At 41.3% G+C, this 15,201-nt stretch overlaps 3 protein-coding genes across 3 annotated transcripts; 2 read left to right on the top strand and 1 right to left on the bottom strand.

Moving 5' to 3' along the window:
- Positions 1–341: 341 nt before the first annotated feature.
- LOC135079813 (acyl-CoA-binding domain-containing protein 6-like) lies at positions 342–2,278 on the top strand. The gene is made up of 2 exons (XM_063974427.1): positions 342–1,062; positions 1,397–2,278. The coding sequence occupies exons 1-2, from the start codon at positions 430–432 to the stop codon at positions 2,177–2,179; spliced, it is 1,416 nt and encodes a 471-aa protein (XP_063830497.1). The 5' UTR covers positions 342–429; the 3' UTR covers positions 2,180–2,278.
- Positions 1,039–1,408, top strand: LOC135079812 (SRA stem-loop-interacting RNA-binding protein, mitochondrial-like). Its single transcript, XM_063974426.1, has one exon. It carries the CDS (start codon positions 1,129–1,131, stop codon positions 1,384–1,386), a length of 258 nt encoding a protein of 85 aa, XP_063830496.1. The 5' UTR covers positions 1,039–1,128; the 3' UTR covers positions 1,387–1,408.
- A 54-nt stretch (positions 2,279–2,332) lies between the features above and the next one.
- On the bottom strand, positions 2,333–13,919 carry LOC135080183 (CCR4-NOT transcription complex subunit 11). The gene is made up of 10 exons (XM_063974865.1): positions 13,775–13,919; positions 13,610–13,701; positions 13,185–13,408; positions 12,508–12,668; positions 10,684–11,263; positions 9,921–10,052; positions 8,977–9,174; positions 6,829–6,968; positions 5,534–5,699; positions 2,333–4,672 (listed from the first exon to the last, which is right to left on the bottom strand). The coding sequence occupies exons 1-10, from the start codon at positions 13,816–13,818 to the stop codon at positions 4,541–4,543; spliced, it is 1,869 nt and encodes a 622-aa protein (XP_063830935.1). The 5' UTR covers positions 13,819–13,919; the 3' UTR covers positions 2,333–4,540.
- Positions 13,920–15,201: the final 1,282 nt, after the last annotated feature.

Raw genomic sequence — 15,201 nt, 5'->3', positions numbered from 1 at the left:
TGTTTTTTATTCATGAGAGTTTTTTTTTGTTGCAAAAGCAAGTTATCAGTGTTAATTTTATACACAATAACTTAAACACAAAGCTGGCAGCATTTTCAGGGTTGCATCATATAAAATATTTTCTATAAATTCAGTTGTAGCTTGTACCAGAAGGATCTCTATTTAATTTTTAATGAAAGTTTAGTGTGTGTTTGTGATGCTATAAAGTAAATTTATAATTACAATATAATTATGTGGAAGTTATGCAGTACCTATGAAATTGATGAATAATTTTATTGAAGCTAATTAAATACATGTGACAAGCAAATAATTAAATCAGGGAAATTGTATTTTATATACTGGCAATGATTACTCAAGCTGTCAAAATTTCTGAAAACCTCGGTCCGATTTTGGCGATTTCGTAAATTTTTATCAAGAAATGCTTATGCAATGAGCGATGGTCGCCCTGTTAGTGGTCAATTGAAGAAGTTTGTGTTTCGGGGCAAATCATTGTCCAACGGCGACACTCGAGGTGAATACTTGGAGATAATAATTCCGGAGTTGCTCTCCGCCGGCTACTCCTTTTACACGTGGCCTTCTGCGCCTCTTCTCGCCTGGTATTTGTGGACGCAGCGTCGTCATTTGCGTGGATTGCGCGTGCTGGAGCTCGGCTGCGGCACAGGTCTTCCGGGGTTACTGGCAGCCAAGTGTGGCGCACGAGTCACGCTCACCGACTCCGTCGCACTTCCGAGATCGCTCAGGCATCTCTCAGCGTGTTGCGAGGCCAACGGTCTAGTCCCCGGACGTGACCTGCAAATTTTAGGCCTCGCTTGGGGTCTATTTCTCACCGAAGTTCACAATTTGCGCCCTGTTGACCTGTTGTTAGCTTCAGACTGTTTTTACGAGCCTTCTCAGTTCGAAGAAGTGTTGTCAACTGTAGCCTACCTTCTAGACGGCACTGACGCTAGATTTTTGTGTGCTTACCAGGAACGCAGTGCTGATTGGTCCATCGAGGCTTTGCTGAAGAAGTGGGGACTGAAAGGCGCTCTACTAGACTTGGACTCGTTGAGTGAGAGCTCCGGTGTAGACTACAGAGCCCTAATCGGCGAGCGATCTTTGCACTTACTCGAAATAGTTTCTGCGTAGGTTATGGCCAGCACGGCTAGAGCGGCTCGCCTGTACATAGGCAACCTACCGTGGACCGTAGGTCACAGACAGTTAAGAGAATATTTTGCTCAATTTGGACCAGTGCAAACTGCTAGAGTAGTATTCGATCGTTCCACTGGCCTCAGTAAAGGTTACGGTTTCATAGAGTTCGTGAGCCCGTCGGCAGCAGCAGATGCCACCAACAAGCAGGTGCACACCCTGGAAGGCCTAAATCTGGTTGTTCAAGTTCAAAATAATTAGTTAGCAGTAGTGTAGTACATTAGAAATGGCAGAAGCTCTTCCAGAATATCCCGATTCAGACTTTTCTGATGATGACCAGTCACCTCTAGACAAGGCATTCAGTGATGCAGCCGACCACTTACGGAAGATTACAAGCAGACTTGACAACAACCAGCTTCTGGAGCTCTATGGACTTTATAAGCAAGGCCTGGAAGGCAAATGCAACACCCCAAAGCCAGGTTGGCTAGATGGCCGAGGTCGCCGGAAATGGGAAGCTTGGAGATCCCTTGGTGACATGCCCACTGAAGTGGCAAAACAAAAGTATGTTGATCTTCTGCAAAAACTTGATCCAGATTGGTCTGAAGCAGGCATGTCACAGCAACCAGGGCCAAAAGAGGCATGGGTCGCCGTGTCATCATTACGATACTCTCCAGAGCCAGATTTAATTCAAAATGAGCTGAGCTTGCTTGAAGCGGCGCGGGAGAACTGCGGAGATCGTATAGCAGAGTTGTTATCCCAAAATCCAGAGTTAAGGCATGAAAGAGATGATGATGGTTTAACAGCCCTGCACTGGGCAGCTGACAGGGATGCTACTGACGCTTTAAGAGCTGCTATAAAGGGTGGATGTGTTCTTGATGCTGTAGATGAATCTGGTCAGACCGCCTTACATTACGCAGCATCCTGTGGCCATTTGAAATCTACACAAATTCTTGTAGATGCTGGTGCTTCTATGCTAAAAGATGAAGATGACTGTACGCCCCTAGACGTAGCCGCTGACAATGATATCAGAAAGGTTTTGGGAGGTGCTAGTTAGTTTACAAGATGCTTCGTGCCATCTTGAGTTAGAATTAAATTTGAGTTCAATGTAGTTGTATGTATACAGTTTGGTATGGGAATAAAATTTTTCCACTGATACTTTTTTTCATTGTTCATTCATTGAATGTTATCAATAAAATAATAAGATAGATTTGAGAACAAATATTATCATTTATTGTGAGATGGTAAAAAAGCTACACTAATAAATATTGCTCATAATAGGAAGTGAAGGAAGCTTTAATTTTTGCCCTATTTACAGTTACAACTGGCTTCCTTACAAGATTTCATACACACAACTGAAAAAGAGATCAGTAACTTAAGTTTTAACAATACAAAACTCAATTTTCTTACATAAGATGTAAAAGTCTTACAGGAATTGCTAATAAACACGCTTCAGAATGTTCAGATAAAAGAAATTAGATTATGCTTTACAAATTCAGGTCAATAATAATAAGAATTTGGACAGGCGATAGTTATTATACAATTAGTTACATAATTTGTGCAGACAATAGCACAATATCAACTAAAACAATGGCATGTACAACCCGGTCAAGTTAACTGCGCACTTGGCGTGACGTCACATCGACGCTCTAGAGTCTACTAGACGAACAAATGGGGGGAGGTGAGCTGTGCGCAGTTAACTTGACTGGGTTGTAGCTGTAATAGATGCCATTTTGCAATAAAAATGTATAGTCTGAGGCACCTGTCCGCAAATGCCAAAAAACAAGGAAAAAAAAACTAGTTTCTAACGTTATGTTACATGCAGAAAAATACTTTTCTAAGTCTTAGACTATTATGGGGTAGATTTAAAATTTTCAATAACTTTTAGCTGCAAAATAAACTTCATATTATTGAAAATGCTTGTCTACATAAAATCGTCAAAGTTAATCTTTAGATACAAAATATGTAGAAATTGAAAAATTACCCCTTGCAAGTGGAAATAAAAGCCATGATGTGGACATGGTTATCCTCTCTATCTGTCTCACTCTCTCATAAACTGATGCTGTCATGAGTAAGGGAGACAAATCATACATACCACATTATATTCTAAAGGTTTTGACTCGTACGAATCATTGTTTTAGCCACACACCAAAAGTATAGTTTTGAATAAACTTTAATAGGTAATTAAATTTCTAAGTCGAGTAAGTAGGTGGTATACATGAGGGCTTGAGGGTAGTTTGAAACACATTTAAAAGCAACAAATAAAACGCGATTCCTCATAAATAAAATATCAATCTGAATCTGAACGTCACTATTTTCTAAAATTAATTGATTTATAGTGAACAATTTCGATTAAGTAAATTATAACTTCAGCAAAATTACTCGAATTAAAATTCCAAGTTTCAACAATATTGACTACATTTGTTATTAAATATTACAATTGGACAAGTAGTTTATCAATACAATCTATTAGATATTTTTTATATAACATTAGACTATTTTATCAGAAGAAGAAAACATAGCCCTACTCTGGAAGAATATTTTAGTTCTAATCTTTTCTTTTGCTTAGCATGGGAAGATTGCATTCGTTTTAAAAGACTACCCGCAAATTCTTAATCGACCTTCACGGTCTTATAAGAATAATTTTCTGTAAAGATTTATCAAGGAAATATTCTCAGCACAAGTCAATTAAGTAGTGCCTTAAATTCATTATCAATAAAGAATAGTTTACTTTCTGACAAATCTTTACTTACTAAGGCAGATATTAGGTACTTTGGAATATCAATCAAAATACATAAATTGTTGATTGATATTTAAACAATTTTAGGATACAAAAAATCACATTTGTGTCATCATCTTGTTTGTAGTACAATCATTGCAAGACCATCTTTATTATGTACAAAAATCAAGAATTTATGTTTCTAATAAAATAAATACATAGTTACGCCAACGTTCACACGAGCACACGAGCCGATTTGTATAAAATTAATCTACATAGATTTCGATACAATTAATTCTCCTGTATTATGAAAGTTGAGATTGAGTGTAACCATTATGCGTGATTAGCTGAATTGCACCTTCTCTCCATCAAGGAGGACGGCTTTTTCTTTGAAGATATTTAAAAACGCGATACTCCAGCATATCACTATCCTATTTTGGATGCAAACGGATAGGGACTGAAACTCGCTTATTGATAAAATCTTCCGCTCACCATGGTTTTGTCAAGGCAAGAGTGAAGGCACTTACTAGGTACCAGCCTAGACTGCATTGGGTATTTGACTATGGTACAAAAATATTGCTATTGATTGTTCTGTTAATACTGCCGACTTTCCACTATTCTGGACTATGGGTGAGTATTTTCGGCTCCTACTAGGGTATGCCACTACCGCGTCCGATAGAAGATCTTGGTGCGATGTCGCTAGTTTTCCTTGGGCTCTTTGTGCGTGAGAGCGTCTCCAGAGTCCAGCTGCTTCAGCAGTCGGAAGAGAGCGGCCGCTTCCCGGATCCTGCTGAACTCTATGCAGAACGCTTCCACTTCGATGAATATTTCCTGGAAGAATTGGGAAGGCGGTTACAAATTGGAGTCAAAAGTGCTCTATTAAGGATTGCTAGCTACCTACATTCATATCCTACGGTGGTTCATTGTTAGTTTTCTGCGAGAAATCTGGTCATTAGATTGTCTTTTGACGTCTTTTACAAATGTGGCACGCACGGGGCAACGCAAAAACCAGAGAGAAAAATCTCTACTCCAAGTCAAACGAAACCTCCATCGTGTGTGGTGGATCTAAGGTCTTAAGAAGATGGTTGGCAGTGGCTAGTTGAAAAAAGTGAAAGATCCTCCAGTTTGGCATTAGTTGGGGAAGGATTAGGTTCAGTAGTGGGTCAGGCGCGAATTCACTATAATGGGCAAAATAAATGGCATTTCTGTGTGACCAAAAAACCTTTTTTGAGGGCTGGATTCGCGGCTGTCGTGGATAGTAATTAGCCGAAATGATGATGACGATGTAATGATGCCGCGTACCTTCACGTTGATGATCTTGTTCCGGATGAGCGACTGCAGGAACACGCAGACGAGGCGCACGAGGAGGTTCTGCATGTAGCGGTCGCGGATGGTCTCGCGTGGAGATGTGATGATGATGACGAAGCCTACCTTCACGTTGATGATCTTGTTCCGGATGAGCGACTGCAGGAACACGCAGACGAGGCGCACGAGGCGGTTCTGCATGTAGCGGTCGCGGATGGTCTCGCGTGGAGATGTGATGATGATGATGACGAAGCCTACCTTCACGTTGATGATCTTGTTCCGGATGAGCGACTGCAGGAACACGCAGACGAGGCGCACGAGGCGGTTCTGCATGTAGCGGTCGCGGATGGTCTCGCGTGGAGATGTGATGATGATGACGAAGCCTACCTTCACGTTGATGATCTTGTTCCGGATGAGCGACTGCAGGAACACGCAGACGAGGCGCACAAGGCGGTTCTGCATGTAGCGGTCGCGGATGGTCTCGCACGTCGAGATGCAGTTGCTGATATATAGGTACACGAAGTCCACTGGTAAGTCCACTGACGTCGTCAACCTACCATTAAAAGGCAAATTAATTTTAAGATTATGAACCTTATGTTCTTATTTAAAGGATTCAAAATCCAATAGAGCAAAATCTCGATAAGGTTTTGGCAATCGTACCTTGCTTTCACTGAACTAACGCACCTAAATAAAGAAATAAATATGCACGAAATAAGAAAAGAAAGAAAGAAAAACATTTATTTGGTTCCAACTTAAGACTACTTTGGTTCCAAATAAGAAACGGGCCACAACATAAGCTCAGAAGATGTTTAGAGTTAGACAGACAGTAGATGCCGAATATGACATGCTTTCGGGTTACCACTTTACACTATTTCTAGCCCGCTGACGAATGCAAATAGTATAAAATTTTCACTTATGGAAGTCACAAAAATTCAAATAAGATTGACCTAAAAGACAGTTCACAGACTCTTTACCTCTCTCTCCTACTACTGACCTGAGGGCTTAGTGTGAGTTTACAACAAACGTCATCAAGCGCGTCAAAAAAATCTTTGAAGATTTTAGTTCTTGAATTTGCTAGGGTCGCTGTACAATCTGTCATACATTTCATGTCATTTTTTTACGCAGTTACTAGTGGAAGACGTTTGATATAAACTAGAGATGGGCCGACTAGTCGCCGACTAGTCGGGAAAGCCGACTATTCGGCATCATTTGCAGTCGGCCGACTAGTGACGACTATTCGGCAAAATATGCCGATTAAAATCGGCTCATTACAAAATTAAATATGTGAATGAAATAAAACTCATAATCGCCAAGATGATTAGTCTACCAAGGACGTTTATCTAAACCAGCGGTTCCCGAATGGTGGTCCGCGGAACCCTGGGGTTCCGTGGAAAGGCCGCAAGGGTTCCGTAAAAAATATTATCCCACGTTTCGTGACCGACGTTGTTCGCTCGCACCGACTTGTTTACGCACAAGGGAGGGGCAGGGCGTGCGGGCGGAGTAGTACGGGGGTTCCGCTAGGAAAAGTATAATCAATTAGGGTTCCTTGGCAAAAAAAAATTAGGAAACCCTGATCTAAACTACTTATCAGTCAAAAGTGGTTTCACCTGATTTAAAATTTTGGCAATCAGTCTAAATAAACTCATACTATAAGCCCCCTGACCTCCTACTTCTCTACTGACCTGTTGACGACCTCCATGGAGTGCAGCGACATCTCCATGTTGACTAGCACAGTAAAGTACTCGGTGATATGTGCCGAGTTGATAAGCTTCAGCAGCACTGAGATCGCCACCATCGGGTTGTTCTCCACTAGGTCTGGCAGCTGGGGAGGATAATAAATAATAAATGTGCGAAGGAATTATACAACCTAATTCCACCAGCCCCCTTTCATCACCGGGGAACCAGACGCAGGCTAGCGTACCATCCCTACATTGTCGACATTCCACCAGCTCGCACTAAGCGTTTCGACGACTCCTTTATAATGCGAACAGCTAGGGACTGGAATTCGCTGCCTGCTGCTGTATTTCCTGAACACTATAATCCGGGCGTTTTCAAGGCGAGAGTGAATAGGCACTTACAGGGCAGATATGTACCATCCTAGACTGCATCACACTTAACACCAGGTGCGATTGCGGTCAAATATTTGCCTTGTCTAGCATAAAAAAAAAAAAAAAAATATCCTTGGACATTTTATACATAGAAACACCCAGTCCAATACAAACAAATGTTTGTACTGTGCGGGAATCGAACCCGTAACCTCCGGAATAGTAGTCCGTTTCGAACCACTACACCAAACGGCCGATAATATTAATAATATCAATGTGACATGGTGATTGATGGTTTACCAATACGGAAAACACTTGAATAAGACACGCGTGTGAATACCAACTCTTTGCTGTATGTATTGTAGTACTGACATCAACATTCACAGTATACAGGGTGGAAACGATAAGTGATCTCATTCGATTATTTCTGAACTATACAAGATATCGAAAAGCTGGTTACTGATCCTAAAAGTGCTTCACTAGTTCTATCCAACGGAACTAATAATAGGTTACAGAATTAACTGGATCTATCAAAAAATTAAATGTTTCCAGCCTCCATACTAAATGTATGCCAGCCAAACAATATTAAAAGTATTAAGTTTTTTTTATTAATTAATAAACACTTAAAATGAACTTGTAAATTGCAATTTTATTTAAAATTATTCTTTGAAAACATTGGTTTTAGGCTTTACTTGCTATAATATTATCAAGACATGAATGCCATGACTGTGGCTGTACTAAATGTATGGAAGCTGGAAACATTGAATTTTCGGATGGATCCACTTTATTTTGTAACCTATTATTGGTACCGTTGGATAGAGCTCGTGAAGCACTTTTAGGATCAATTACCAGTTTTTGAATATCTTGTTTATTTTTTAATATTATGTGGTTTTACAAAATGTATGGAAGCTGCAAACATTGAATTTTCGGATAGATCCAGTTTATTATGTAACCTATTATTGGTACCGTTTGAAAGAGCTTGTGAAGCACTTTCAGAATCAGTAATCAGTTTTTCGATATCTTGTATAGTTTAGAAATAATCGAGTGAGATCACTTAACGTTTCCACCCTGTATGTGGAGTGTTATACAGTTGTAACACCATGCGATAATGCAACTAAATAATTCTGTTAGATGTTTAAGGGTAGGTATACCCAACATTGATGAAACAAACGCTGGCCGTAACAGCGTATTACACTTGAAAATTTCGACGGGTTCATCCAGTGTCTAAGTAGCTCAGTTGGAAGAGCAGTCGCCCGGCAAGCGGAAGGTCGTGGGTTCAATTCCCGCCTTAGGCAGTTCGATTTTTTCAAGTTATTTATAATTTTCAAAATGTAACTAAAATATGCTGACCAGTGGAATATCAACTCCCGCTCACGTGCCACAGTATACATACAGGGTGTCTCAGAATGGGTGAATGAAACTGCTATGGGAGGTAGCTTGACCTGAAACCTACCACTATAAATATGAAACAAAAAATCTATAAAAAAAACATTGGTAGAAGAGTTTTGTAATGTTTCAGCAGCTATCTCGCAATATCGAAAGGTTGAGGTATGAATCAGTTTGTTCGTTCGTTTCAGCCGAAAGACGTCCACTGCTGGACAAAGGCCTCCCCCAAGGATTTCCACAAAGACCGGTCCTGCGCCGCTTGCATCCAGGTACTTATAATGGTAATGAATCAGTACCGTTTAGTAATATTAATGAGGTGCATATGAACCCTTTGACTAAGATATTATAATCACACACTGTATTCTAATTTTGATTTAAAAAGCTAGCCTTTTATGTTACCTGTGGTGGTGTGATTCCTATATCATAGACTAGATTAGGCTCATGATCTAGCAACGCCAGTAGCCTTTGTTGGTGTTGAACGCTGAGAGCTCCCTTCAACGCCAACTGAGTGAATTCCTTAGCCTCTTGTGTGCTGTTAACTGGTTCCTTCTCTTCGCTCTTTTTCTCAGGTTCTGGTTGTTTTTCTTTCTTTTCTTCCTACAAAAAGTTATATTTTTTTACCAATAGTATATTTTAACTTGCCAGTATTGTTACAACCAGCAGGATTATTGTGAAACGCTGTTTACGTAGTTTCGAGTTTAATGTCTTATGCTGGATTTCTATATTCAATCCTAATCCAAATTGGACGGATTTGGATTGTCAACTGTCAAATTTTAAAATGGTTTTGGCCAAAATATCTGCGGTTTTTGATGTTTTTACATTTTTATATTGTTTATAAGACTATTTAAACAATATTAAAGTGTAAATGCATCGAACATTTTGGAAATATAATGTAAAACTGAATTCAATTTGACAGTTGTAATCCGGATTTAGACAAGGATTGAATATAGGAAACGGGCGATAGCAGACTTATCAACTCGAAAAGGGATTAACATTGTATAGCCTTTCGCGAGCTGTCATCGCCTTTCGCGCTGTGTCAATCGCGAGGCGAGGCATTTACGTTACGATGCGGATAAGTGTGTATTGCAGTATGAAGTTTCATGCAAAGAATACTGACCGCCTCGAGTTGACACACGGTTACGATCCCTTTCCGAGTTGATAAGTGTGCTACGTCCTTTATTTGTCACGGTCACTCATGCTCGGATTTCGCTTTGCGTGAGAGGGATGGCAACATTTGAAACTTAGGATAACGTTTTTCGGAGTAATCCCGCAGATCATGTGAAGCGGTTTTAATTGATCAATAAATAAGATTAAATTTTAAATAAACAACTTGAAAAATATACCTTAGGTTTGTGCTGTGGCTGTGTATGTGTTCTTCTGTCCAGTTTCTCTGGCTTGAGGCCTGTGAGTCCTTCGTATTCCGGGTCGTAAAGGGGCACGTATGCACCCCGGTTCACTAAGTTCTTCCATACGCCCTAGAAATTGAAAAACAAGCATTCAATATTGGAGACTATAAGCGCAATATAATTTTTTTAACCTAAGTAAATTTTTAACATCTTTTCGATTTTAGCACATTGAATGTTAAAAAATCGAGCCAATATCTTAAAAAGCAAGGTCTTCTTCTTTGAGTGAGACATCGTGACATCGCGGCATCGGTCACACAAAGGTACCTGGGTGATCATCACTTTCCATAGATGAGATGCAGGCCAAGAGCTTTTCTGTGAAAAACCGATCGCTATCAAAGCATACATCTTCCATGAAAGGTACCGAAGATTTGGTGAAGGTTTCATCCTTTGGGGAGGTTGTCGGCTCTAAGTTGAAGCGAACTTCGCCCGTGAGTGCCCCGTATGTAACGCGCCTCGCCCGTGAGTACCCCGTATGTAACGCGCCTCGCCCGTGAGTGCCCCGTATGTAACGCGCCTCGCCCGTGAGTGCCCCGTATGTAACGCGTCTCGCCCGTGAGTACCCCGTATGTAACGCGCCTCGCCCGTGAGTGCCCCGTATGTAACGCGCCTCGCCCGTGAGTGCCCCGTATGTAACGCGTCTCGCCCTTGAGTGCCCCGTATGTAACGCGCCTCGCCCGCGAGTGCCCCGTATGTAACGCACCTCGTCCGCGAAGGGGATGTCCTTGGGGTCGAGCAGGAAGGCGGGCGGCGGCACGGGCCCGGCGGCCTGCAGCGTGCGGTGCAGCGGCGCGTACTCTTGCGCCATTAGTGCTTCGAGCAGCTCCTTCAGGCGAGGCGGTTGTGATGTAACGCGCCTCGCCCGCGAGTGCCCCGTATGTAACGCGCCTCGCCCGCGAGTGCCCCGTATGTAACGCACCTCGTCCGCGAAGGGGATGTCCTTGGGGTCGAGCAGGAAGGCGGGCGGCGGCACGGGCCCGGCGGCCTGCAGCGTGCGGTGCAGCGGCGCGTACTCTTGCGCCATTAGTGCTTCGAGCAGCTCCTTCAGGCGAGGCGGTTGTGATGTAACGCGCCTCGCCCGCGAGTGCCCCGTATGTAACGCGCCTCGTCCGCGAGTGCCCCGTATGTAACGCACCTCGTCCGCGAAGGGGATGTCCTTGGGGTCGAGCAGGAAGGCGGGCGGCGGCACGGGCCCGGCGGCCTGCAGCGTGCGGTGCAGCGGCGCGTACTCTTGCGCCATTAGTGCTTCGAGCAGCTCCTTCAGCGCGATGCGGTTGGGCGGGCTGCGGAAATTCAAATATTTTATCTAAATATATAAAAGGAGAAACTGACTGACTTATTGACATATCAACGCACAGCCTAAACGGCTAAACGTAGGCACTTGAAATTTGGAAGGGACGTAGCTTAGGTACCGTAGAGGTGCACTAAGAAAGGAATTCCCGAAATTCTCACGGGAACAGGAATTAGCGGGAAAATCCTTTTGTATGAAAAATCTAAACTGCTTAAGTTAGACGTTTGAAATTTGGCATGCAGGTACCTTAGTAAACTTAAAGCTTAGTTACAACAGGATATTGCAAAATTCCCACAGGAACGGCAGTTAGCAGGAAAAAACATTTGTATGAAAAAATCTAAACCGCGTAAGATAGATGAAGGCGGTAAAACGGGTTCCACGCGAACGAAGTCGCGGGCGGCCGCTAGTTCAGTATATAGGCCCTTTCCAGGGCACTTATACACGTCCCAATCCCAAATCTACATAGCTTGCCCTACCACCACTTCGGGACAACATATGGGTTGGTGCTGAGAAGAAGTGGCGGAAGAAACTCAGTCACCTTTGTCAGCCTCTTTTTCAATAAAATACAGGAACAGCAAGATAAGGAAGGACGGAAATAAATTGTGATATCTTTAGAAAAATCATCTTAACACTTCATTTGGATATTGAACATTATAACAGTGCTGAAATATCACTTAAAGCGCGTGCGTTCGCACCGGCATTCCAAGCGATATCAGCATCATAAACATAGTTGGGATAGTTACTTTCACACTAGTGATCAGGGGATTTCACAGCGATGCGATTGCGACTAGCAAACGGCACAAATAGCTTGCATTCTATTTCTAAGTCTAGAGACAAAATTGGATGGAAGCCTATAACTAGACGTGAAAATGCATACCCATTGCAGTGGCGAATTTACTTATTTTCCACCTACAGCTATAAAATCGCCAGGTAAACAGCTAGTCTTCAACATACCCATCACTAAGGGGAATGAGCGCGGGCGCGGTAGCTCGCGCCATAGAACTCATCTCGGCCACGCGGTCAGCCACTATGGCCTGCAGCGGCGAGTAATCAAAGTCCAAGTCTTTGGTGGCCACTGGTGTAGTCTATACTCACCCGTCACTGAGCGGGATAAGCGCGGTCGCGGTGGCTCGTGCCATAGAACTCATCTCGGCCACGCGGTCAGCCACTATGGCCTGAAGCGGCGAGTAATCAAAGTCCAAGTCTTTGGTGGCCACTGTTGTAGTCTATACTCACCCGTCACTGAGCGGGATGAGCGCGGGCGCGGTGGCTCGCGCCATAGAACTCATCTCGGCCACGCGGTCAGCCACTATGGCCTGAAGCGGCGAGTAATCAAAGTCCAAGTCTTTGGTTGCCACTTCACAGAGCATCACTTGCTTGGCTGACTTCTTCATTACCTGAAAAGAAGATAACATTTGCCTAGGACCTTGATATTGTGCTACTGTAATAGTTGGTACTGATATTTTCTATACAGCTTTAAATATTTCATTTTAGCCTCATTCACTAAACCTTGAAAAGTTTTGAAGCATTCATTTCTCAACTGTAATAATCACACACTAGCTTGCTGGTGAGATAAGCTGAGCTGTAACTATTGTAACATCTACATACCTTGTTGTATTACCTTGTCTCGGTGAATAAATGATCTTTTAATCTAATCTTTTCATTTTATGAAGAATGGGATGCAGTAGTGGGAGAAAAGGAGCCTCTTGACAAAAAGGTAACTGATGAATATAGTAGTGGTAAATGACATACTAAATAAACTATCCCAAGAAAAAGAAAATGTGTAAAATCATAATAATAATGTTACCAAAATGAGAAAATAACTAATAATTGTGTCTATAATAATTTTCAAATACATATTCTACAAATTTAAAAAATAATAGTCTACAAATATTTATTTCTCTACTACTCACATCCTTAATATTAATAGAAATGAACCCATGCAGCTGTCCAATGAACAGCCTCTCCTGAGGCGCCAGCGGCAGCAGCCCAGGTTTCCCTTCTAGAAGGTGCAGGAACAACGCGCTGAAGGGGTTCTCTTGCTTGTACACGTCGTAGAGGAGCGCCAGCGCCACCACCCGCTGCCCGGGCAGGGACAGGTCGCCTCCGGTGATAAGGGACGATAGGAGGAGGCATACTGAAATGACATTTGTTATTAAAAATTCATAGTTGAATGCCCTTCAAACTGTCTTCAAAATGTTTGTTTCTACTTAAGATTCATTCTCAAATACTCAAAAAAATAAATCTGGGCAGCTAACTATAAAGTAAATACAAATTTAAATCAAAAATCTGTGTTAAGTACAAAACTTTGCAAGTTCTATAGAAAATTGCAACTTACAGTTGAAATGCTCAGTTTTAGGAAACCTCTTCTGTACTTGAACACATATTGAATCCAAGCTCTGCGAATCAACAGTCTGTTCTGAAAATAAACTGAAAGAAAATTTTGTAAACATCAAAATACCACGAAAGTTGAGGTTATAAAATTATTTGTCATCGAACTTACTCCAATATATATTTGCTATTTTCATTAATTAGTTGTTGCGACATTTTCAGATTTAAAATTAATCCTAAATTAAAATTAAAAAGACGACATAAATAATTCAGAGGACAACAAAATACACAACAATCAACAACACACAGCTGTCACATCTGTCAATGTCAAATTCAATTCAACAATTTTTTTTCCGATTCCGACGAATCCAAATCATTCAGCCATTCACTCTATGCCAAATCGAGCTAGGAATGCGAATAATGTTATAAAATGTAAGTGAATCGAACTTGATGATATCTAGTGTTGCGATGAGTGGAGAAGAATCTCCTTCTCCACTCATCGCAACACTAGATCATTTCATTATAATTTTTTTTCATCCTTATTAGAGTAAAACAAAATGAGCTCTGCTAGTTTAATGATTAACACAATTTATTATTTGGCAAAGTTTTATAATTCTAAAACTTTGCCATTCGCTTTTTTTCAGTAAAATTATTGTTGTCATGCACACACAAGATACGGTATAATTTAGGCGGACTTAATATATTATAAAGCGATCTCTTCCAGACAAACTAGATGCTTTTTTCCTACTTATCTTAATTACCATTATTTCATCTCCTTTAACACATTTTCTGTTGAAAATTAGCTTTCTTCATAAATAAGAAAATTTAATTTAAATCAAATTAGGTAATATTGTCTGAATAATGTAGTGCAAAAAAACTATGGCACTTAACATTTGAATACCTGCTAACATGTAAAGTGGACATTCTAATTGATATGTATAATAGAAATAAATGCAGTAACACAGTGAGCTTATTTTAACCTTTTGCACAAAAAGTATGAGAGACGGATATTGTTGTCACCACCCTTTTTAACTAGGTAGGTATATTTACCAACATAGTTACAGGTGGGGGATATCAACATTCAGCTATATTTCAGTCATCATCGTGGGTTGATTGGAATCGATATAAAGCCTAAACAAAAAACAAAAAGATAGTTTCATAGGTTTAGGTACTAATTCACCAGAGCGTTGAACTCTTGTGTACCTACACCTACCTACATTCATTAATGATAGATCGCCCGGTGCTTTGTCCTGCTGGAAGCTCTTCTGGAAGGACTGGTCTTTTGTTCTAAACGTCCTGCCAGAAGATTATCGCAAGTCCTGCCCGCAGTACGCAATTTGTACGTGTTTGCTTGCTGGTCCTTCCAGCAGTACGGTGACCTTCAAATTTGAACTCATCCTCACCAGAAGTAGTAAACACTTGGTTAGTGTTTATTAAATACTAGCTTTCCGCCCGCGGCTTCGCGCGCGTGGCCTACATTATCTACATAAATATTCCGTAAAATTACGGATCCCTATTTTTCCAAAATAAAATTTAGCCTATGTTAATCGTGGATAATGTAGCTTTCGAATGTTGAAAGAATTTTAAAAAACGGTCCAG

This window comes from Ostrinia nubilalis, chromosome 17, assembly GCF_963855985.1.
Source record: "Ostrinia nubilalis chromosome 17, ilOstNubi1.1, whole genome shotgun sequence".
NCBI lineage: Eukaryota > Metazoa > Arthropoda > Insecta > Lepidoptera > Crambidae > Ostrinia > Ostrinia nubilalis.
The sequence above is the reverse complement of the archived record's forward strand: the minus strand, read 5'-3'. Positions and strand labels throughout refer to the sequence as shown.